This window comes from Macaca nemestrina, chromosome 16 (genome assembly GCF_043159975.1).
Source record: "Macaca nemestrina isolate mMacNem1 chromosome 16, mMacNem.hap1, whole genome shotgun sequence".
Taxonomy (NCBI): domain Eukaryota; kingdom Metazoa; phylum Chordata; class Mammalia; order Primates; family Cercopithecidae; genus Macaca; species Macaca nemestrina.
In genome coordinates, this window is record NC_092140.1 from 65,164,480 (window position 1) to 65,190,740 (window position 26,261).

Consider the following 26,261-nt stretch of genomic DNA (forward strand, 5'->3'; position numbering starts at 1 on the left):
AGGAAGGAAGGAAGGAAGGAAGGAAGGAAGGAAGGAAGGAAGGAAGGAAGGAAGGAAGAGGGGAAGAGGGGAGGGAAAGAAGGAAGGACTAATTTGAAAAATAACCAATTTTTTACCTAGGCTTCAGTGAATCCCTCCCCCTCCCCACACCAATTTACCACTTAGATAAATGTGTTAAAAATTACTTGCAGGCAGAACTACTTGTGTTACAGCACAATTGTTTCTACTTTCCTCTTGGCTCTTCCCTGCATCCAGAAGCCACTACTGTCTCTAAAATAAGATCACAAGGCAGACACCCAGAGACATTTGAGCCTCCAACTAGTAAACTAGCAGAAGCTCTACCACTGCCCACAGCAAAGATTCAAAATTGGGGTATGTCGAAACCTTCACTGAATTCATATTCCTTTTCTGGTTCACCCTACGTTACACAGAAGTTGAGATTCCTTCCCTCCGCTGAGAAAAGTGCGTTTTCTTTCTCTGTGCCAACACTGCTGGATCCGAGGCTCCAGGAGGAACTGGTGGCAAAGCGGGCGTTTTGGGACGGCGCCTGTGATTGCTCTGTGACTTCCTCTCTCTGTTACATCCATATACAAATACAAGCTTATTTATTTATTTTAATTCTCCTTCTCCTGCTAGCAACCTGTGGACTTAGCATCTGACTGGTGCAGCAAGGAAGGAGGCTAGTGGGCAAGCGTTACTGTGCCCAACCCGGGGGTGCCTCTTCGCAGTCTTCAGGAGCAGCTCCCCCATTCCAGCTCCTCTGGCAGGGTCTGGAGTTACCTGCGACCGGGACAGGAGACCATGAATGTGCCCTTCTGCCTCCTTGCCTTTCTGCCCTCTTTGAGTTCCCGTCCTTAATTGAAGAGCCAGTGACTATTGGCTGAAGTTCCCCCAGCGATTTGCATGAACCCAGAGGGAGTGTCTTCTGTCGCCCTCCCTTCAAGAGCGCTCTGACTGCAGCCTCCCAGGGAATGCGCGGCCGAGGGAATGCGCGCAGCTCGCGGGCCTTGGGAGTGAGCTGGTACCCGGCGACCTGGCACCCGCGCCTGGATATGGGGCGTCTACATCGTCCCAGGAGCAGCACCAGCCACAGGAACCTGCCGGTAAGGGTTAGGAGCTCAAGGAGCCCCGCGACCCCGACAAGTTGCAGTGTTATGAAGCAATTTCCACTCGGATGGTTTTTCAAACCCTCCACCTTCATGTAAACTTCACAGGAAGGATGGCACGGGGAGGGAAGGGAGTTTGGGATAATGTGTCTTCCTTTTAACAAGGAATAGGGAAGTCCTTGGGTCATGAGAGGAAGTTTCTGAAGCAAGAAATGTATCCAGATAAGGTGGAAGGGATCAGGGGTGCGCTCAATCTGCTTTAGATACAGGGGTTCGGGATCGTTTCCTGCTGCTGGCGTCTGACTATGAATGCCTACTGCAATTGACAGATTGTTTTTGCATAACCGTTTTCCGCGTTTACTTTGCTTCCCCCTAAGGGAGGGGGGATTAGTGACGGCTTGGTAAGAGGTGGAAATCCAGATCCTTTCGGTTTGATTTCAGATGTGTGCTAAAATACAAATCACTCTTTCCGATCTAAGACCTAAAGTGTTGGAGGTGGAGGAGTGTTAGTAGTTTCTCCGTATTATTATCATTGCGATTGTGGTTGTTTTTACGGTTCTCCTAGTGTAACACACTGCGTGTTCCAGCACTCTAATGGCAGACTCTTCAAGGGGAAATAAATTGCCCACCTTTCAGTGCTCTCTACTACCAGCCCCCTCCCTCCTCATCACCTACCCTGGGTTTCCCTGTCGCGTTGCGCAGTCTCTGGGTCGGAATCCTCTCCACTCTGGCGTGTTTCCGGGGATGTTTTATGGTTTGGGATTCTGAAGTTAGCTGGATGAGGGTGGTGATGGGGAAACTGAGGGGGGGGGGGAGGCGGGGGCGGAGGGGACAGAAAGTGAACAGCAAAATTAAGTTTTGGAGACGACATTGCCCCACAGATCTCCCTTTGCAGCGGGGTTCTTCTCCGCCCCCGTTCTAACTAGAGTTTTTGCTTCTGGGAACGGAGATGGGGACAGCAAGGATCACAGGGGCACTAGTTTCTCTCTCAGACCCCTATTTCCCCGTGTGTGTAATGAGCTTTCTTCCCTCCCCCCACGCCAGCATCTGTTTCTGTTTTTCCTCTTCGTGGAACCCTTCAGCTGCCTCGCGAGTCACAGCCGGGCCACCGAGCTTCTGTACAGCCTGAACGAGGGACTGCCCGCCGGGGTGCTCATCGGCAGCCTGGCCGAGGACCTGCGGCTGCTGCCCCGGTCTGCAGGGAGGCTGGACCCGCATTCGCAGCTGCCAGAGCGCACCGGTGCTGAGTGGAACCCCCCTCTCTCTTTCAGCCTGGCCTCCCGCGGACTGAGTGGCCAGTACGTGACCCTAGACAACCGCTCTGGGGAGCTGCACACTTCAGCTCAGGAGATCGACAGGGAGGCCCTGTGTCTTGAAGGGGGCGGAGGGACCGCGTGGGGCGGCAGCGTTTCCATCTCCTCCTCTCCTTCTTCTTACTCTTGTCTTTTACTGCTGGATGTGCTTGTCCTGCCTCAGGAATATTTCAGGTTTGTGAAGGTGAAGATCGCCATAAGAGACATCAATGACAATGCCCCACAGTTCCCTGTTTCCCAAATCTCGGTGTGGGTCCCGGAAAATGCACCTGTAAACACCCGATTGGCCATAGAGCATCCTGCTGTGGACCCAGATGTAGGCATTAATGGGGTACAGACCTATCGCTTACTGGACTACCATGGTATGTTCACCCTGGACGTGGAGGAAAATGAGAACGGGGAGCGCACCCCCTACCTAATTGTCATGGGTGCTTTGGACAGGGAAACCCAGGACCAATATGTGAGCATCATCATAGCTGAGGATGGTGGATCTCCACCACTTTTGGGCAGTGCCACCCTCACCATTGGCATAAGTGACATTAATGACAATTGCCCTCTCTTCACAGACTCACAAATCAATGTCACTGTGTATGGGAATGCTACAGTGGGCACCCCAATTGCAGCTGTCCAGGCTGTGGATAAAGACTTGGGGACCAATGCTCAAATTACTTATTCTTACAGTCAGAAAGTTCCACAAGCATCTAAGGATTTATTTCACCTGGATGAAAACACTGGAGTCATTAAACTTTTCAATAAGATTGGGGGAAGTGTTCTGCAGTCTCACAAGCTCACCATCCTTGCTAATGGACCAGGCTGCATCCCTGCTGTAATCACTGCTCTTGTGTCCGTTATCAAAGTTATTTTCAGACCCCCTGAGATTGTCCCTCGTTACATAGCAAACGAGATAGATGGTGTTGTTTATCTGAAAGAACTGGAACCCGTGAACACTCCCATTGCGTTTTTCACCATAAGAGATCCAGAAGGTAAATACAAGGTTAACTGCTACCTGGATGGTGAAGGCCCGTTTAGGTTATCACCTTACAAACCATACAATAATGAATATTTACTAGAGACCACAAAACCTATGGACTATGAGCTACAGCAGTTCTATGAAGTAGCTGTGGTGGCTTGGAACTCTGAAGGATTTCATGTCAAAAGAGTAATTAAAGTGCAACTTTTAGATGACAATGATAATGCTCCAATTTTCCTTCAGCCCTTAATAGAACTAACCATCGAAGAAAACAACTCACCCAATGCGTTTTTGACTAAGCTGTATGCTACAGATGCCGACAGTGGGGAAAGAGGCCAAGTTTCATATTTTCTGGGACCTGATGCTCCATCATATTTTTCCTTAGACAGTGTCACAGGAATTCTGACAGTTTCTACTCAGCTGGACCGAGAAGAGAAAGAAAAGTACAGATACACCGTCAGAGCTGTTGACTGTGGGAAGCCACCCAGAGAATCAGTAGCCACTGTGGCCCTCACGGTGTTGGATAAAAATGACAACAGTCCTCGGTTTATCAACAAGGACTTCAGCTTTTTTGTGCCTGAAAACTTTCCAGGCTATGGTGAGATTGGAGTAATTAGTGTAACAGATGCTGATGCTGGGCGGAATGGATGGGTTGCCCTCTCTGTGGTGAACCAGAGTGATATTTTTGTCATAGATACAGGAAAGGGTATGCTGAGGGCTAAAGTCTCTTTGGACCGAGAACAGCAAAGCTCCTATACTTTGTGGGTTGAGGCTGTTGATGGGGGTGAACCTGCCCTCTCCTCTACAGCAAAAATCACAATTCTCCTTCTAGATATCAATGACAACCCTCCTCTTGTTTTATTTCCTCAGTCTAATATGTCTTATCTGTTAGTACTGCCTTCTACTCTCCCAGGCTCCCCAGTTACAGAAGTCTATGCTGTCGACAAAGACACAGGCATGAATGCTGTCATAGCTTACAGCATCATAGGGAGAAGAGGCCCTAGGCCTGAGTCCTTCAGGATTGACCCCAAAACTGGCAACATTACTTTGGAAGAGGCATTGCTGCAGACAGATTATGGGCTCCATCGCTTACTGGTGAAAGTGAGTGATCATGGTTATCCTGAGCCTCTTCACTCCACGGTCATGGTGAACCTATTTGTCAATGACACTGTCAGTAATGAGAGTTACATTGAGAGTCTTTTAAGAAAAGAACCAGAGATTAACATAGAGGAGAAAGAACCACAAATCTCAATAGAACCGACTCATAGGAAGGTAGAATCTGTGTCCTGTATGCCCACCTTAGTAGCTCTGTCTGTAATAAGCTTGGGTTCCATCACACTGGTCACAGGGATGGGCATATACATCTGTTTAAGGAAAGGGAAAAAGCATCCCAGGGAAGATGAAAATTTGGAAGTACAGATTCCACTGAAGGGAAAAATTGACTTGCACATGCGAGAGAGAAAGCCAATGGATATTTCTAATATTTGATATTTCATGGTGGAATAACACGGAGAAATGTTTTAACTGACTTTGGATCTTCATCACCTAAAAAAGGAGCGTGTTGATGGCAGTTACAATGAAGGACGACTAATTTATAACTTGTTCTATATTGTAAATAGCTGTTTACAGGTTTTTAAATTTAAATTCAGAGGTTATAAAATGTGTACAGCATTTTTAAGTGAAAATTAGTACTAACAGCCATAGGACTGTTATTAAAAAAAAAAAAAAAAAAAAGAAAGCTTGGACATGGTTTGCAGCTTTCATACACCAAGCAGATGATTGATAAAACCTGGGAGTAAGGTAAGAAAAAGGAACAAATTTTTATCTAAAAATTCCTGTCACCACAAGAGGGCATCAGCTGCTCCTTTGCAGGGAACTGAGGTATTGTACTTGACAGTTGTACATGAAATTAATGAAAGAGTATATTTTAAATATATTGTTTTTAACATTAAACAAATATGAAATTAAAGTAAATTAAATTTCACCCTATTTAAATATATAAGAAAAAAAAAAGAAATGCACTTGTAAACAGAATGTTTATTACCTCAAAAGTGCATATATAGTTTGAAAGAGAAGGCATTAAAAAGAAGTGCAATTCCTTTTTAGCAAGGATAAAAACATTGCCTTGTGTTACAAATTCGATCTGCTGAAGAGTATTCCACTTTCTGTGTACTCGAATTGCTTTCTGTTTGCTTTACCACTGCACTTGCTGTTATTACAGGGGAAATATATATATATATATATACACACATACATTCTTCGTTACAGAAAATGTAACTAGATCTTATGCCCAAGAAAAACAGCCAGAAGCAAAGAAATGCTTCAATCCTTAGTTGCTTCATAGGCATTCATGACATTTTAGTGCTTTCACAACTTGTTGGTTGTACTTTATACTTGGGTTATATATTAGACTTTTATAGGCTTAAAATCTTCCATCACATAAGAAAATAGAAATCATATTAAAAGTGAATTCTTCTAGAAGCTTGTGTGCACTACTGGTTGTTTTAGTTGGGCCTTTTATATGAAAGTTATACTGTACTTATCTTTTTGTTGTTGTTTAGGTTTGTTGGCTACCATTTCTGCCTTCCTTTCTTTGGTTTTGGATTAAGTCCAACAGTTTATTTGTAAGCCCTGCAGCAGATTTCTTTGATAATTTAGCTTTTACTGAATCTCTTGCAATGAAGAAAGCTATTTCATCAGTGATTTATCACTTTCAATTCATTGTGTGAACTGGAAATATTATTTTATATGAGAGCTATAGCAAAATAATCTGTATAAACAAGGAATGTGTTAGCTTAAACTGGATCATTTTACTTTTTGGCATCATGCATCTGTACTGTGTACCAAAAGTGTTTATATGTCTGCAAATTAAAGGTATATTTTCATAATTTCTTTATCATTTTTAGCATTTTATATTTGAACATAGGCTTGTTATTTCACTGAAGTGCCTGTCATTTGTTTGTTTTTAGGGTTAAATGTGAGTAAACTGTAGTATTCTGCTATATTAAAGTTTATATTAAACTAATTCATTACTCAATTAAACATTGGGTAAATTATTAAATGCGTGTGTAGTTATAGACATATATGTAGTAGAAAGAGAGTATGCCTAAATATTTGATGTAAGTTCATATGAAAATTTGCACCCATGTATGTGCACATTCATATTAATTGATTATAGATTTAATATCATTACGCATTTTCATTTTACCACATATTTATAACAAATCCTCTGTTAGCAGTGTTGCAATAACTTGCGATAATTTTTAAAACAAAAACACTCTGCAAAAAAAGAAATTGAATGCAAACAATCAAGTTCTTTTAGATTTGTATTAGTTAACTCATTTATCTTATTTTTCTTCAGTTTGAGAATTTCGGTAAATAAAATAATAAGTATATGAGGCAGCAACATTTGTTACAAAAACTAAATATATTTTTATCAGAAATTCCTTTTGTATGAGAGGCATCTGAGCTAAGAGACTAAGATCATTTAACCCCCAAAACTTTTCATTTATAACTGATATGGAGCAATGGAGGAAACATCTCTTAAGAGTCATATTTTATTTCTTATTTCTTTTTTGTAAAGAAAGGAACTTCATGAGATAAAAATAACACTATTTATTTTTTAAGAATCCTCCATAAGTGCAATAATTTCATCATCAGTACAAATAGCACAATTTTCGATTCATTTCCAAATTTGAAGAAGGTTCATGTGTTTTGGGGAATGGACTTTATCTCCAGCATGAGAAATGCCTGTAACATTAATAAAAATATGTATTTCTGAATAACTTCTTGTGGCAGGATTTCCTTTACAAAAACATCTCATTCACATTAAAAACATTAATAACAAGGAAAGCTAAAGTAAATTAAACTCAAAGATAAAAGCTCCTTTTTACTGACACCTTGTGCTAGAATAGTTGCCAAAATGTATGCTAATCATGTCAATGTTGTTAGTTGAGCTGGCACAAAAATAAATGTTCCATTCATTAAAACCCCTAATATCCATTTAACAGTTTGTGAACCAGTGAGTTCTCTTTGCCCAATTTAATGAAGAAGAGATTGCTGTGATCTTTGCACTGCCAAATTCACTCTTACACCACAGAGAAAATTGTTCATTAATTTGAATTGGGAAATTTAAAACCAACATAGCAATTTCAGCTACAGGGGAAAAAACAATTTACGTTATTTGACTACTTAGGGTAGATTTCCTGACCCTGTTAAAAAAAAAAAAAGAAAAAAAAAAAGAAAAAAGAAAAAAAAAGAAGCTCTCCTGGCAGTTAGGCTTTCATCAATGGTGGTTGGAAGAGGAAAAAAATAAATTCTTTAAAACAGTTTTGTAGTATTGAAGCATTCAAAAACATGTAAATTTGTAGTGTTTTGGATTTTCTACATGTATTTTAGGAAAACACCAGGCATGACTTTATTGTGAAATAACATCACTACAAGCAATTTTTAGGAGTGGTATATGAAGTTGATTTGATTGCAGTAACATCTCTCACAAGGATTCTAATTTGTGCTCCCAGAAAATGTCTAAATTGACAACTATAAAGGGGGAAATTAAGCAAGCCTCTCTCCTTTGCAGGTTCAGGGTCCATTCTCTCCTCCCGAGGTGAGGACCCTGTGAGGTCCTGATCCCTGGCAGACAATGGAGAATGTAATGAAAGGGCAGCATCAACCACCTGGTGTTCTTCAAATCCTTGGGCAGCCTCAGTTCATGGAGGCCAGGGACAGAAATACCTGAGCATTTTCATCCCTCTATGGTAAATTTGCTCACTGAGAAAAAGCAGTCAAAATTGCCACAAAATGCCATATCGCTGATCTAGGCATTCTCTGCCTAGCGCTGTACCTTTATGTGCAAGTAGTCAATAAATATTTATTGTAAAGAATTGATGGGCCTGCAAGAAGACTCAAAGCAGAAAAAAAAAAATCAATTAAAACAGTTTGGATTCCTGAGCTAAAAAGTTCCAGCACAGTATTTTTTTTAAGTTATTTCTACTTCTAATAACAAATCATGTATATTTTCAGATAATATATACATAAATACATAGCCTATAATCATTTTTAAATGTCACTTTTTGTATATAATTGTCCTTATATAATAGCATTTGTAAAATAGACTCCTAAACTAGGAACGTCTTCCTTTGAGGATATAAAACAAAATTGAGTGAACTTTAAAACTTAACTCGCTGATACCAAGAAGTAAGAATACCGTGGTGATTTTTAAAAAATCAGTCATACAGTCATTTATCCCATACATATTTTAGTACTGATATTACAAGTCTTTTAATGAACTTACATCATCCTGTGAAAAGCCAATAAGAAAACCAGTTTCGGCCGGGCGCGGTGGCTCAAGCCTGTAATCCCAGCACTTAGGGAGGCCGAGACGGGCGGATCACGAGGTCAGCAGATCGAGACCATCCTGGCGAACACGGTGAAACCCCGTCTCTACTAAAAAATACAAAAAAATAAACTAGCCGGGCGAGGTGGCGGGCGCCTGTAGTCCCAGCTACTCGGGAGGCTGAGGCAGGAGAATGGCGTAAACCCGGGAGGCGGAGCTTGCAGTGAGCTGAGATCTGGCCACTGCACTCCAGCCTGGGCGACAGAGCCAGACTCCATCTCAAAAAAAAAAAAAAAAAAAAAAAAAAAGAAAACCAGTTTCAAAACATATGTGATAAATGCCTATTCTTTGGATACTATGTGAGCAGGACCTAACCCAGTTTTGGAAAGTCAGAGAAGGTTCCCTAAAGGAGGTGAGGTCTATTTTGAACCCTTCTCAGAGGAAGTTATGAGCTTGAATAAAGGAAAAGTTAGCCAAGAGAAAATGGCAGCGAGGAAGGAAGGGCATTTGAGTGGGGAGCAGTAGGCAAAGCACATGTGGGAGTGAGAATGTCATGGTTGAAGAGCCACAGATATTGCAGTTTTCCTTGGCTAAAGAGATGAAGAGAATTTAAAAAAAGGATGATTAACAATGAGCTTGGAGACACAAGTGTACAGCAAATAATGAATAAACTTATGTCCCATACTTGGAGGTTACAATTTTATCTGAAAGGTAATGGGACTTGTAAGCATTTAGACCAGAGAGTTTATGTTTTTAAAAGATCACTTTCGACCACGTGTAGAGCTTATAATGAAGAAAATTCTGGACGCTAGTTATAAGATTTAGTGACAATTTAAGGAGAAATGGGGACTTAAACCAGAGAATATAAAAGAGATTTATTATAGAAGGTAATATAGGATATAAATAATGTATAGCTGTTTACAAGTTTATTGATGCTATAGGAGATAATCTGCATGGCATGACCAGAAAGTAAATAGTTTTCATAATTTGATTTTGAGCTTTTGTAAAAATTTGAAAAAGATACAGAACTCATTTACTAAACATTAAGTCAGCAATGAAAGTGTTGGAGCCATAACCCCCTTCTCCAATGTTGGATTTTATGACACAGATGGAATTATAAAGGCACTAATTTACCCAGTTTATTTCATCTTTATGACTGTCAATCCTCTTCAATTTAACAAACATTACTCTGTGCCCATGTGACAGATATTCCAATATGAGGTTGATCTCATAAAGAACATTTCATCTAAGCCATTTGCAGTATTTTACTTGTGGTTGTACTAAAAATAGGCACATGTAGAAGAGTCCTTCCTGTTGAAAACTTAAGACGATAAAATGTCAAGTGGATAATTTAAGGTGTAAATATAACTTCAAGTGTTATGTGAATACCAAGAAAGAATGATATGTTGGTTGTAGGCAACTCTTAACAAGACCTGGGAAATATGACCAGGTGAAATGGCTAGTTAGAGCCAAGAAGTATGCAGGTCTTGAGGTTTAACATCACTATTTTAAACATTTAACATCATTTTAAAACCCAGTGAAGTCACTTAGCACGTCTTATGCTTCAAGTATTATGTTGTTTTAAATAAAGAATTTAATAAGAACCAATACCAAATGGTAGAATTTACAAACTCAGCCTAAATAAACATTTAGCAGATGTAAAAACAATATTATATACAGTCCCAGCTTCTAGAAAAGTCTAATTTCCCCTCCTAAGACTCATCTATATGTAAATGATGAACTTACTGTCTCTTTCATGGTATAAATGAAAATTAAATGAGATAATTCATGCAAAATATTTTGCGCAGACCGCGTTCCACAAATATTAGCTTAATTATTGCTATCGTAACTAAATGGTGTGCCATGGGAGGTTGTCTTATCAATTTATTTGCTCGTTCTTTCACCAAACTGATATTTATATTACATTAAAAAATTCCATCAAGTTGATAGTGTTTTAGATTAAAGGCCTATATATACTCAGTATGCTCTATTTATTCAAATTCTGCATTTTATAGACACTTGGACTTTTTTTTTTTTAATTCCTATGACAAGTTTATCCTTCTCATCTGGAAATCTCATGATGGTCAAGATTATTATTTCACTGCATTTAAGCATGGGTGACAGAGCACGACCCTGCCTTAAAAAAAAAAAAAAAAAAAAAAAAAAAAAAGGTCATTATTTAAATTGCGAAACTATGGAGGTAACTTAGTCCAACCTCTTTATTTTACAGTTGAAGAAACTAAGACATAAAAAAACAAGAAAAAAAAATTAGCAGGGTGGATTAGAGAAGACAGCAGTCATAAATGTAAGAAATGTTCAAAATCCTGCCAAAAATAGCTAGCAGAGTATACTTTTCCTTCAAACGTTTCCATTAAGACATATCCTTTAATTTTACCTTTATTAGAAAGTTAACAAAATATTTACAAAGACAATATACCAGGTGTTAAAATAAATTTTCTGAGATAAATCTCACCTAAAAATGAGGTCCATCAAAATTAATTATTAAAATGAATTATTAAGAATCACATTTATCTTGCATGTACTTAGAGAAAAAAGACACAATTTTCCAAATGAAGTTATTTGTACCTTCTAAAGAGAAAAATATATAAAAAAATAAATTTATATATTTGACAAATATAAAAATTGTTATAAAATAGTAAAAAATAAAAAAAACTTTAGAGAATATGTGAGAATAATCAAGAAAAGTTTTATGAGACTAGCAGAAAAATGGAAGGAATAAATTAGATTCTAATATGTGAATAAATATTTATGTAAAATTCACATATATGTTAGATTATAGAAGAGGCAGGCTCAAGTGTGAATACAAAGGACATGATTGATTTGAAAATGAGAATGGGGAGATATTGATCAAAGGAAGTTTTTTTAAAGCTGAGGGAAAAAAAGTTTGTCATTAGGTAATTTGGAATCACTATATATAGGGGGAAAAAGATGTCACTCAAAATATTTTAAATCGAAAAAGAAAAAAGAAAAAGAGAAGGACCAGGCTTACATTTAATAAGGTAACTGAATGTCAACTCAGGATAACTGAATGTTAGGATCTCAGTAAATCATAAAATGTTACGATTCCCAGGGAACTTGGGATCATTTTCTTATTCCTTACAGTTTTAGGGTCCAATACCCTGAAGCTTCAACAAAGATAAACACTATTATCATCAACGATTCATTTACTAAACATATTTACTATTAGTCTGTACTTATTACAAGCAAATCATTGTGCTGTACACAGGGAAAACATTTTTCTCCATCAAAACAGTTGTTCTCCAGCTTGGGAGAACAAATGTGAACCGCACATATATAGGAATGAATGCATTCCTCCTCCCATCTACTCCCCACCTGTAGCTGTTACATAAGCACCTCTACCAGAGAGAGACAAGAAATGTTATGACAGATAAAAGCGCTACCTGGAGATATGCCCTACATATTCGAGGCTAATAGAGGAGAATATCAGTATATATGAATTACAAAATTAGGGTTGGGTGTGTTCTACGGCTAGAATAGCCAAATCTAATTTTTTACTTTTGCTTTTATATATTTCCTGTATGCATCTGAAATATTAAAATTCCCTATAGCTCCAAAGATGAACTTTCACTTAAATGATCAAAGAAATGTTTGTACTGAGATGTGAACCAATCACTCTTATTAAAAAGATCATATGCTTACCTTTCACAATAATTTAAAAATAATTATTATATTCATTGACTTTACATATTTACAAGTAACCCTGCCACTATATTTCAAAAGAATAGCGCTAGTTTTTATTTTGCAAATGTAATATCACCTCAGTTTTATAGTTTTGTGTAAATTTTTTTAAGGTAATTTCTTGGCAACGTGAAGTTTTGACTTAATGGAATGTAAAATGGACTTTGCGATTTGTTGCATAAATATTTCAAATAATACTATATTACAGTATTTTTCGATGTTATAATGTCTGGTGAAATGTATGTTGAAAGGACATTTTAATATTAATGTATAAAATCACTGCAGATACATTCACTATGAAGAAAAATACACTACAGAAGGTAATTCTAAACAATTCATTGAACAAACCAAAGCACCGTAAAGGTAGAATAAAAAGAGCAAAGGAAGAAAATAAACTATTTTTTTTAATTTTTACAAATAAATAAAATTATTTTGATTTCCTTTCTTCCTCTAAAAAAGCGTCACTCACCCAGCTCCTCTCCCACTTACCCACTGCTTTAGTAAATTGCGAAACAAGTTTCCTTCACATTTTTCTAATTCAATTATAAAATCTAAACATATTCAAAGTCAAATGAATGTGAGCAATGCTAACCATGAACCAGGTGGTAAAAAATACCATTGGTTTGGCCGGGCGCGGTGACTCAAGCCTGTAATCCCAGCACTTTGGGAGGCCAAGACGGGCGGAACACGAGGTCAGGAGATGGAGACCATCCTGGCTAACACGTGAAACCCGGTCTCTACTAAAAAAATACAAAAATTAGCCGGGAGCAGTGGGGAGCGGTGGCGGGCGCCTGTAGTCCCAGCTACTCGGGAGGCTGAGGCAGGAGAATGGCGTGAACCCGGGAGGTGGAGCTTGCAGTGAGCTGAGATCCGGCCACTGCACTCCAGCCTGGGGGACAGAGCGAGACTCCGTCTCAAAAATAAATAAATAAATAAATAAATACCATTGGTTTATGTTGAGACAGCTTCCTATTTATGATGCTTTCAATCTTTTTTGTTTGTTTGTTTTCTTTTTTGTGTTTTTTATTTTTGAGGCGGAGTCTCGCTCTGTCGCCCAGGCTGGAGTGCGGTGGCGCGATCTCGGCTCACTGCAAGCTCCGCCTCCCGGGTTCACGCCATTCTCCTGCCTCAGCCTCCCGAGTAGCTGGGACTACAGGCGCCTGCCACCTCGCCCAGCTAGTTTTATTATTATTATTATTATTATTATTATTTTTAGTAGAGACGGAGTTTCACCGTTTTAGCCAGGATGGTCTCGATCTCCTGACCTCGTGATCCTCCCGTCTCGGCCTTCCAAAGTGCTGTGATTACAGGCTTGAGCCACCGCGCCCGGCCCCTTCCATCATTTTTTAACGGTAAAAAGTGCCATTTGATTCACAGAATTTCTTGTAAATAGCAGTTAAAATTCACTGCAAACAGAAGAACTTCAGTAACGTGTATTTAGTTTATCTCTAAAAGACTTCCACTGAATCATCTAAGCATTTAAATTTAGCAAAGTCAACTATCCTTCATATGTCCCATTTCTTGAACTAATCCAACAAAATACTATTATTCTATAAAAAGCACTTTAGAATGTTCCATTTCCCCAATCTTATTTGTAAATATATTTAATACATGAATGCACAGATTTCTGAGTAACTGAGTATAAGAATAACTGAATTTATGTTGGCTTATAATTCTTTCAAATAAAACATCTAATATAACTAAAGGAAATCCAATTAATTCCTTTTTTTGTATTTTATGTTTGATTCAGGACACCCTGGTTTAGATGCCATGTATCATAACAATATTTGCAATCAAATCATTTGATGGGAAATGCTATTTTACTCAATTGAAGATAAAACACCTGAGTATTAAAAGTATGTGTATTGGAAAAGAAAGGTTAAATCTCTGACAATACACAAAACCTCGGTCTCATGGAGCCAGGATGAATTCTAAGAAACCAGTGTTTTCTTCCCCTTTCATCTTCCTTGAGCATATTCAGTCACTATGTTGTTGCTCTTTCATAAAGTAAGCTCAATATTCTCACAATCACCATTTATCAATCTAACTGCAATGGGCATAATAGTCCCCCAAATGTAACCGTGCCTTAATTCATAGAACCTGTGACTGTTACATGGCAAAAGGGAAGTTGCATTTACCTTGAAAATATAATTGACATATGGACCTTAAAATAGGGAGATTATCTAGCCTTAAGGAGATAAGAAAGGCTCCCAGATGACAGTCAGGTAGGAAATGGAAACCTCAGTCCAGTAACCACGTGGAACTGAATTCACTGACAATCTGAATGAGCTTGGAAGAGGATTCACCCACAGAGCTCCCAGAAAGAAACACCACTCTGCTGACACCTTGACTTCAGCACTGCAAAGCACTAGGCAAAGACCAGCAGAGCCAGTCGGTAACCAAACTTCTGACTACAAGACTAGGGGTTAATAAATGAGTGTTATTTTATACTGCTAAATTTGTGACAATCTATTACAGCAGTAATAGAAAAGGACTACACTATCTTGAAAAACATGTAACACATCCATTAGAGGTCTAGTTCAACTGACTCAGTTTCACAAAATATTGTTTTATCCACGTAACTTTTACAATACATATTTCAATCGTTATGATACAAAGGTGTTAAATACATATCATTTTCTAAGTTTAAAAATATCATAATAATCAATATAAATATAAATGGAAATTAAGATCACATATTGTGGTCCTACTGTGTTCCACTGCATGTTCATTTCACTTATACTAACAAAGCCACAGGAAAAAAAACAAAGGAAAGAAAAAAACAGAGGTGTTTTTATTTACATAAAATATTTCTCAGTTGATTAGAGCTAGGATGAATAGCTCTGAACTGTTGAATTCATCTCAAACCCAGTTTGGGATGGGATTAACTGAATGATATTTGTAAATGAGATACTGTGGGTGGATGTGTTTTGATTGTATATGTAAAATTTTGCCCTCATGAAAACAACATACTTGTTAAAATATATGGTTTTTATGTTATTGCAGACAAAGTATCTTTTCTTTTTTTTTTTATTTATTATTATTACTATACTTTAAGTTCTAGGGTACATGTGCATAACGTGCAGGTTTGTTACATATGTAAACTTGTGCCATGTTGCTGTGCTGCACCCATCAACTCGTCAGCACCCATCAACTCGTCATTTACATCAGGTATAACTCCCAATGCAATCCCTCCCCCCTCCCCCCTCCCCATGATAGGTCCCGGTGTGTGATGTTTCCCTTCCCAAGTCCAAGTGGTCTCATTGTTCAATTCCCACCTATGAGTGAGAACATGAGGTGTTTGGTTTTCTGTTCTTGTGATAGTTTGCTAAGAATGATGGTTACCAGCTGCATCCATGTCCCTACAAAGGACACAAACTCATCCTTTTTTATGGCTGCATAGTATTCCATGGTGTATATGTGCCACATTTTCTTAATCCAGTCTGTCACTGATGGACATTTGGATTGATTCCAAGTCTTTGCTATTGTGAATAGTGCCGCAATAAACATACGTGTGCATGTGTCTTTATAGCAGCATGATTTATAATCCTTTGGGTATATACCCAGTAATGGGATGGCTGGGTCATATGGTACATCTAGTTCTAGATCCTTGAGGAATCGCCATACTATTTTCCATAATGGTTGAACTAGTTTACAATCCCACCAACAGTGTAAAAGTGTTCCTATTTCTCCACATCCTCTCCAGCACCTGTTGTTTCCTGACTTTTTAATGATTGCCATTCTAACAGGTGTGAGATGGTATCTCATTGTGGTTTTGATTTGCATTTCTCTGATGGCCAGTGATGATGAGCATTTTTTCATGGGTCTGTTGGCTGTATGAATGTCTTGTTTTGAGAAATGTCTGTTCATATCTTTTGCCCACTTTTTGATGGGGTTATTTGTTTTTTTCTTGTAAATTTGTTTGAGTTCTTTGTACGTTCTTGATATTAGCCCTTTGTCAGATGAGTAGATTGCAAAAATTTTCTCCCATTCTGTAGGTTGCCTGTTCACTCTGATGGTAGTTTCTTTTGCTGTGCAGAAGCTCTTTAGTTTAATTAGATCCCATTTGTCAATTTTGGCTTTTGCTGCCATTGCTTTTGGTGTTTTAGACATGAAGTCTTTGCCCATGCCTATGTCCTGAATGGTAATACCTAGGATTTCTTCTAGGGTCTTTATGGTATTAGGTCTAACATTTAAGTCTCTAATCCATCATGAATTAATTTTCGTATAAGGAGTAAGGAAAGGATCCAGTTTCAGCTTTCTACTTATGGCTAGCCAGTTTTCCCAGCACCATTTATTAAATAGGGAATCCTTTCCCCATTTCTTGTTTCTCTCAGGTTTGTCAAAGATCAGATGGCTGCAGATGTGTGGTATTATTTCTGAGGACTCTTCTGTTTGATTGGTCTATATCTCTGTTTTGGTACCAGTACCATGCTGTTTTGGTTACTGTAGCCTTGTAGTATAGTTTGAAGTCAGGTAGCGTGATGCCTCCAGCTTTCTTCTTTTGACTTAGGATTGTCTTGGCAATGCGGGCTCTTTTTTGGTTCCATATGAACTTTAAAGCAGTTTCTTCCAATTCTGTGAAGAAAGTCATTGGTAGCTTGATGGGGATGGCATTGAATCTATAAATTACCTTGGGCAGTATGGCCATTTTCACGATATTGATTCTTCCTATCCATGAGCATGGTATGTTTTTCCATTTGTTTGTGTCCTCTTTTATTTCACTGAGCAGTGGTTTGTAGTTCTCCTTGAAGAGGTCCTTTACATCCCTTGTAAGTTGGATTCCTAGGTATTTTATTCTCTTTGAAGCAATTGTGAATGGAAGTTCATACCTGATTTGGCTCTCTGTTTGTCTGTTACTGGTGTATAAGAATGCTTGTGATTTTTGCACATTAATTTTGTATCCTGAGACTTTGCTGAAGTTGCTTACCAGCTTAAGGAGATTTTTGGCTGAGACAATGGGGTTTTCTAAATATACAATCATGTCTTCTGCAAAGAGGGACAATTTGACTTCTTCTTTTCCTAACTCAATACCCTTGATTTCTTTCTCTTGCCTGATTGCCCTAGCCAGAACTTCCAACACTATGTTGAATAGGAGTGGTGAGAGAGGGCATCCCTGTCTTGTGCCAGTTTTCAAAGGAGATGCTTCCAGTTTTTGCCCATTCAGTATGATATTGGCTGTGGGTTTGTCATAAATAGCTCTTATTATTTTGAGGTATGTTCCATCAATACCGAATTTTTTGAGCGTTTTTAGCATGAAGGGCTGTTGAATTTTGTCAAAAGCCTTTTCTGCATCTATTGAGATAATCATGTGGTTTTTGTCGTTGGTTCTGTTTATATGCTGGATTATGTTTATTGATTTGCGAATGTTGAACCAGCCTTGCATCCCAGGGATGAAGCCCACTTGATCATGGTGGATAAGCTTTTTGATGTGCTGCTGAATCCAGTTTGCCAGTATTTTATTGAGGATTATTGCATCAATGTTCATCAGGGATATTGGTCTAAAATTCTCTTTTTTTGTTGTGTCTCTGCCAGGCTTTGGTATTACGATGATTTTGGCCTCATAAAATGAGTTAGGGAGGATTCTCTCTTTTTCTATTGATTGGAATAGTTTCAGAAGGAATGGTAGCAGCTCCTCCTTGTACCTCTCGTAGAATTCAGCTGTGAATCCATCTGGTCCTGGACTTTTTTTGGTTAGTAGGCTATTAATTATTGCCTCAATTTCAGAGCCTGCTATTGGTCTATTCAGGGATTCAACTTCTTCCTGGTTTAGTCTTGGAAGAGTGTAAGTGTCCAGGAAATTATCTATTTCTTCTAGATTTTCTAGTTTCTTTGCATAGAGGTGTTTATAGTATTCTCTAATGGTAGTTTGTATTTCTGTGGGGTCGGTGGTGATATCCCCTTTATCATTTTTTATTGCATCTATTTGATTTTCTCTCTTTTCTTCTTTATTAGTCTTGCTAGCGGTCTGTCAATTTTGTTGATCTTTTCAAAAAACCAACTCCTGGATTCATTGATTTTTTGGAGGGTTTTTTGTGTCTCTATCTCCTTCAGTTCTGCTCTGATCTTAGTGATTTCTTGCCTTCTCCTAGCTTTTGAATGTGTTTGCTCTTGCTTCTCTAGTTCTTTTAATTGTGATGTTAGAGTGTCAATTTTAGATCTTTCCAGATTTCCCTTGTGGACATTTAGTGCTATAAATTTCCCTCTACACACTGCTTTAAATGTGTCCCAGAGATTCTGGTATGTTGTGTCTTTGTTCTCATTGGTTTCAAAGAACATCTTTATTTCTGCCTTCATTTCGTTATGTATCTAGTAGTCATTCAGGAGCAGGTTGTTCAGTTTCCATGTAGCTGAGTGGTTTTTATTGAGTTTCATAGCCCTGAGTTCTAGTTTGATTGCACTGTGGTCGAGAGACAGTTTGTTTTAATTTCTGTTCTTGTACATTTGCTGAGGAGTGCTTTACTTCCAATTATGTGGTCAATTTTGGAATAAGTGCGATGTGGTGCTGAGAAGAATATATATTCTGTTGATTTGGGGTGGAGAGTTCTATAGATGTCTATTAGGTCTGCTTGCTGCAGAGATGAGTTCAATTCCTGGATATCCTTGTTAACTTTCTGTCTTGTTGATCTGTCTAATGTTGACAGTGGAGTGCTGAAGTCTCCCATTATTATTGTATGGGAGTCTAAGTCTCTTTGTAAGTCTCTAAGGACTTGCTTTATAAATCTGGGTGCTCCTGTATTGGGTGCATATATATTTAGGATAGTTAGCTCTTCCTGTTGAATTGATCCCTTTACCATTATGTAATGGCCTTCTTTGTCTCTTTTGATCTTTGATGGTTTAAAGTCTGTTTTATCAGAGACTAGTATTGCAACCCCTGCTTTTTTTTGTTCTCCATTTGCTTGGTAGATCTTTCTCCATCCCTTTATTTTGAGCCTATGTGTGTCTCTGCATGTGAGATGGGTCTCCTGAATACAGCAGACTTATGGGTCTCGACTCTTCATCCAGTTTGCCAGTCTGTGTCTTTTAATTGGAGCATTTAGTCCATTTACATTTAAGATTAAGATTGTTATGTGTGAACTTGATCCTCTCATTATGGTATTAACTGGTTATTTTGCTTTTTAGTTGATGCAGTTTCTTCCTAGCCTTGATGGTCTTTACATTTTGGCATGTTTTTGCAATGGCTGGTACCGGTTGTTCCTTTCCATGTTGAGTGCTTCCTTCAGGGTCTCTTGTAAGGCAGGCCTGGTGGTGACAAAATCTCTAAGCATTTGCTTATCTGTAAAGGATTTTATTTCTCCTTCACTTACGAAACTTAGTTTGGCTGGATATGAAATTCTGGGTTGAAAATTCTTTTCTTTAAGAATGTTGAATATTGGCCCCCACTCTCTTCTGGCTTGTAGAGTTTCTGCTGAGAGATCTGCTGTTAGTCTGATGGGCTTCCCTTTGTGGGTAACCCGACCTTTCTCTCTGGCTGCCCTTAAGATTTTTTCCTTCATTTCAACTTTGGTGAATCTGGCAATTATGTGTCTTGGAGTTGCTCTTCTCGAGGAGTATCTTTGTGGTGTTCTCTGTATTTCCTGCATTTGAATGTTGGCCTGCCCTACTAGGTTGGGGAAGTTCTCCTGGATGATATCCTGAAGAGTATTTTCCAACTTGGTTCCATTTTCCCCCTCACTTTCAGGCACTCCAATCAGACGTAGATTTGGTCTTTTCACATAATCCCATACTTCTTGCAGGCTTTGTTCATTTCTTTTTCTTCTTTTTTCTTTTGCTTTCTCTTCTCGCTTCATTTCATTCATTTGATCCTCAATCGCTGATACTCTTTCTTCCAGTTGATCGAGTCGGTTACTGAAGCTTGTGCATTTGTCACGTATTTCTCGTGTCATGGTTTTCATCTCTTTCATTTCGTTTATGACCTTCTCTGCATTAATTACTCTAGCCATCAATTCTTCCACTTTTTTTTCAATATTTTTAGTTTCTCTGCGCTGGGTACATAATTCCTCCTTTAGCTCTGAGAAGTTGGATGGACTGAAGCCTTCTTCTCTCATCTCGTCAAAGTCATTCTCCATCAAGCTTTGATCCGTTGCTGGCGATGAGCTGCGCTCCTTTGCAGGGGGAGATGTGCTCTTATTTTTTGAATTTCCAGCTTTTCTGCCCTGCTTTTTCCCCATATTTGTGGTTTTATCTGCCTCTGGTCTTTGATGATGGTGATGTACTGATGGGGTTTTGGTGTAGGTGTCCTTCCTGTTTGATAGTTTTCCTTCTAACAGTCAGGACCCTCAGTTGTAGGTCTGTTGGAGATCGCTTGAGGTCCACTCCAGACCCTATTTGCCTGGGTATCAGCAGCAGAGACTGCAAAAGATAGAATATTTCTGAACAGCGAGTGTACCTGTCCGATTCTTACTTTGGGAGCTTCCTCTCAGGGGTTTACTCCACCCTGTGAGGTGTGGGGTGTCAGACTGCCCCTAGTGGGGGATGTCTCCCAGTTAGGCTACTCAGGGGTCAGGCACCCACTTGAGCAGGCAGTCTGTCCCTTCTCAGATCTCAACCTCCGTGTTGGGAGATCCACTGCTCTCTTCAAAGCTGTCAGACAGAGTCATTTGCGTCTGCAGAGGTTTCTGCTGCTTTTTGTTGTTGTTGTTGTTTAGCTGTGCCCTGTCCCCAGAGGTGGAGTCTACAGAGACAGGCAGGTTTCTCTGAGCTGCTGTGAGCTCCACCCAGTTCAAGCTTCCCAGTGGCTTTGTTTACCTACTTAAGCCTCAGCAATGGTGGGCTCCCCTCCCCCAGCCTCGCTGCTCCCTTGCAGTTAGACTGCAAACTGCTGTGCTAGCAATGAGGGAGGCTCCATGCGCGTGAGACCTTCCCGGCCAGGTGTGGGATATAATCTCCTGGTGTGCCCGTTTGCTTAAAGCGCAGAATTGGGGTAGGAATTACCCGATTTTCCAGGTGTTGTATGTCTCAGTTCCCCTGGCTAGGAAAAGGGATTCCCTTCCCCCTTGTGCTTCCCAGGTGAGGCGATGCCTCGCCCTGCTTCAGCTCTTGCTGGTCGGGCTGCAGCAGCTAACCAGCACCGATTGTCCGGCACTCCCTAGTGAGATGAACCCAGTACCTCAGTTGAAAATGCAGAAATCACCGGTCTTCTGTGTCACTCGTGCTGGGAGTTGGAGACTGGAGCTGTTCCTATTCGGCCATCTTGCTCCACCCTCCAATGCATCTCCCTAATCGATGGCTCTTTTGAAGTGGTTTATAATCTCAACTTCTCTAAAAACAAGCACTTTCAGGAGGTTGTGTGTTTTTATGTTTTTTAATAGATTCTTATTCCACTTTTCAATCAACTTTACTTCCAATTCAAAAGCTGCTTCACTCCATACAACAAATTTACAGTAGAAGATGAAGTTCATTAGAATAATTGATTTACTATGCACCAACTTTTTATTGGATATTTACTATTGGCATATCCAATACATAATACATAGGATGATATTATACATTGCATTTTGTACTAGTAAAATGATACCATTTTGCAAGTGAGTTCAAATGTTTTGGATTCATATCAGAACTCTTCTGATTGAAAGGTTAAAATAGTCATATCTTTCCTCATTTTGCAGAAAAACAAGTATCATTCTTAAACTGGTACATTTCTTTTTTATTTCATGTCAGTCATTGTTGATGACTTCAGAGTATTTGTCCTAAATTTTAATCTTAAAAGGCTGGGGACACTGTTTCAAATAAATATAAAATCCAAATGGGCAAAGCATGTTTCAAGAATAAATTTTTCATAGAGCTACTAAATATTTGGAGCGGGGAAAAAGGTATCTTAAGCTATTATTAAGAATACAGTTTCAGGAAGAAATTGGGATGCTCACTCCTGGGACTAGATATCTCATTTCTAAATGTTGCCTATGTTTTCACACACATAAAAACATGTCTTTCTCATCATTTTTTTTAAATTTTTAAAATAACGCTTATTTTTTAAAAGTTAATGTGTGCATTGTAGGAAACTGAAAAACACAAGAAGCAAAGAACAAAGTCATCCACAATCACATAGAGTTTACAGTTTTATGTGTTCTTCTAGGTCCTGTCTGTATATAAAACAACATCCAATTTTATGGGACTGAGATTATACAATATGTGTCTTGATTTTTCACATCATGAATATTTACCAGTTCAAAATCCCAAAGCCATATGAGTATTTTGATAACCAAGAATTCGTCATTTGTTTAATCACCCACTAGGTGGAATAACAACCTGTGCTCAGGTTATTCATCTGCAAAATACATTCAGGATATGAAACTACAAGACTGGGGTTTTACAAAGAGATGATAAACCTTTTTCTTCTCTTCCTAGAAGTCTGGTTGTTGATTAAACATGAGCTGAGTATGTGATGATGATACTCCCTGAAGGCCTTGAAGAAGATAAGTATCTCCAGGTGTATGTCCCAGGAGTCCTTCTACTGCTCAGATTGGGATGGGAAGTGTCTTAGTCCATTTGCACTCCTATACCAAAATACCATACACTGCATTTCTAACAAACATCAGAAATTTACTTCTTAAGAGTTGTGGAATCTGGAAAATCTAAGATCAAAGCATCAGCCGATTCAGTGTCTGGGAAGGGCCTGCTTTATCATAGATGACACCTTGCTGTGTCCTCATGTGATGGAAGAGGCAAACAAGCTCCCTTGGACTTTTTCTGTTGATGTACCAATTGCATTTATGAGAGTTCAGCCCTTATGACCAATCATCTCCCCAAAGACCCCACATCCTAATATTTTCACCTTGAGGGATAATATTTCAAGATATAATTTTGCAGAGGACACTAACATTCAGACCATACTGTGGGGTGTTTTCAAACATGTCAGAATCCTATGTTGGTGAACCTCTTCTCTAAATATTTCTGAGCTTCACTAGTCCTAGCATACTGACATGCTTTCATTCATACTGAATGGGGTTTGAGGTACCCACTGCTCAGAAAAGGGCTGGTGGCTATCTACAGAGTTCTTACAGTCCTGACATGGGGGAAAAATGTTTAGAGCCCTGCTACTTAATGTTTTGTCTACAAAGTAGCAGCAGCAGAGAATCTGGGGCCCACTTTGGATCTATTAAACCATAATCTGCATTTTATAAGATTCCTGGGTGATTAGAACATACATTACAGTTTGAGAACAATATTCCTGGTGCATTGGCTTTCAAGCTTGTTCACATGTTGAAATAATCAAGGGAGTTATAAACAAAACAAAACAAAACAAAGCAAAAAGCACTTGACACCTATGTTTCACCTCAGACTGTCTTATTTATTTGGTATGGGATATAAGATGAGAGACAGGATTTTTACAAAGCTCCCCAGATGATTTGAAAATGCAGCAAAGTTTGAGAATCACCAGTATGAGGTCCCATTATTTCTGTAATTTGCCATCTTTACTTGGTACTTTAGCATCCAGTCTATTTTGGATTTCTTCCCTCAACTGAATCTACTCACAGACTTCTATAAACTAGGACACTATTTTAAAAAAATATTGAAAGATAGAACTCATAAGTGAGCATGAAATCAGATCTTTTTTTCATTCCCATCATCATCTAAATGTTATCATCGTCATTATCAAAAGTAGATAAATAAAGTAACTAGAATGGTAACTAACATGTTTGTTTCCACCTTTTGGAAATTTTAGTCTATGACAGTAAATTGTAAGCCTGATGAGCACAGCAATGTTATTGTCTTCTTTGTCTTCTTCTCTTCCTTCTTTGTCTTCTTCTTCCTCCTCCTGCTTCCCCTTCCTCTTTCTCTTCTTATTTCTTTTTTTTTCTTTCTCTTGTTTTACAGTTGCAATCCAAGAATCTAGAATCATGGCTAATACATAAGAGAGAAACCACAAAACGTCTGCAGTATGTAGGTAACCTTCAGAATGGGAGAGGATTTTTGCATACTACTCATCTGGCAAAAGTCCAATATCCAGAATCTACAAGGAACTTCAGCAAACTTACATAAAAAAAACAACCCTCTCAAAAAGTGGGCAAAGGATATGAACAGACACTTCTCAAAAGAAGACTTTTGTAAGGCCAACAAACATATGAAAAGAAGCTCAACATTGCCAATCATTAGAGAAATGCAAATCAAAGCCACAATGAGATACCATCTCACACCAGTCAGAATGATGATTAAAGTCAAGAAACAATAGATGCTGGCAAGACTGTGGAGAAACAGGAAAGTTTTTACACTGTTGATGGGAATGTAAATTATTTCAAACACTGTGGAGGACAGTGTGGCAATTCCTCAAAGATCTGGAACTAGAAAAATACCATTTGACCCAGCAATCCCATTACTGGGTACATACCCAAAGGAATATAAATCATTCTACTATAAAGACACATACACATATATGTTTATTGTAGCACTATTTACAACAGCAAACATATGAAATCAACCCAAATGCCTATCAATAATAGACTGAATAAAGAAAATGTGGTACATATACACCATGGGATACTATGCAACCATAAAAAGGAATGAGATCATGTTCTTTGCAAGGGTATGAATGAAGCTGGAAACCATCATCCTCAGCAAATTAACACAGGGACAGAAAACTAAACACTGCATGTTCTCACTCATAAATGAGAGTTGAATGATGAGAACACGTGATCGCAGGGAGGGGAACAACACACACCTAGGCTAGTCAGAGGGGGTGGGGGGGCAAGAGAAGGGAGAGTATTAGGACAAATAGCTAGTGTATTTGGGGCTTATAACCTAGATGATGGATTGATAGGTGCAGCAATCCACCATGGCACACGTATACCTATGTTACAGACCACATGTTCTGCATTTGTAGCACAGAAATTAAAGTAAAATAAAAAATAAAAACAATAAAAATAAATAAAAAACAAAACAGTTGAACTCATGGAGATAAAGAGTAGAAAAATGGTTACCAGTGGCTGGGAAAGGTAGTGGTGTAGGGGAAGGTAGGAATGGATAATGGGCATAAAAAAATAAAATAAATAAAAACTATTAATATTTGATAGCACAACAGGGTGACTATGGTCAGTAGCAATTTAGTTGTACATTTAAAAATAACTAAAGGAGTGTAATTGGATTGAAGCACAAAGAATGTGAGGAGACGGATATCCTATTTTCCATGATATAATTATTGCACATTGCCTGTCTGTATCAAAACATCACATGTACCCCAAAAATATATGTATCTACCAAAAAAAGAAAGTTAAAAACATCAAAAAATCTGTAAAATGTATTAATAAATGTATAAATGGCAGAAAATTCTAAACATAAATTACAGTAGTTATGTACTTGTATTAGTCCTTTATCACGCTGCTGATAAAGACATATCTGAGACTGGGTAATTTATACAGAAAAAGATGTTTAATGGACTCACAGTTCCACATGGTTGGGGAAGCCTCACAATCATGGCAGAAGGTGAAAAGCACTTCTTACATGGCAGTGGAAAGAGAGAATGAAAGTGAAAGGGATTGCCCCTTATAAAACCATCAGATCTCATGAGACTGATTCACTACCACGAGAACAGTATGGAGTAAACCTCCCCCATGATTGAATTATCTCCCCTGGGGTCCCTCCCACAACACATGGGAATTATGGGAGCTACAATTCAAGATGAGATTTGGGTGGGGACACATGAACCATACCAGTACTTTAGAAGAAAATGATTATCTATTTTGACCTTCCAAGACCCTGTAACAGAGGCTTGGAGTTGGGTCTGAAAGTCTGGCTTTGCCAAGGACCTGCAGTGATAACAGGCATGCTCTGCCCCATGTCCTTTGCTCATCCTTAGTGTTCTGGTGGAGGGTAGGACATGC

General features: G+C 38.7%; 1 protein-coding gene across 2 annotated transcripts; it reads left to right on the forward strand.

Annotated features, from left to right (window-relative positions):
* The first annotated feature begins 280 nt into the window (after positions 1–280).
* On the forward strand, positions 281–24,220 carry LOC105485566 (protocadherin 20). Of its 2 annotated transcripts, XR_011614752.1 has the most exons (3): positions 281–1,103; positions 2,151–5,189; positions 22,792–24,220. XR_011614752.1 is itself a non-coding variant. In XM_011747919.3 (2 exons), the coding sequence occupies exons 1-2, from the start codon at positions 972–974 to the stop codon at positions 4,875–4,877; spliced, it is 2,859 nt and encodes a 952-aa protein (XP_011746221.2). In that variant the 5' UTR covers positions 281–971; the 3' UTR covers positions 4,878–7,174. The 2 variants fall into 2 exon arrangements, 1 of the variants encoding a protein (XP_011746221.2); XM_011747919.3 differs by lacking the exon at positions 22,792–24,220 and having other exon boundaries at positions 2,151–7,174.
* Positions 24,221–26,261: the final 2,041 nt, after the last annotated feature.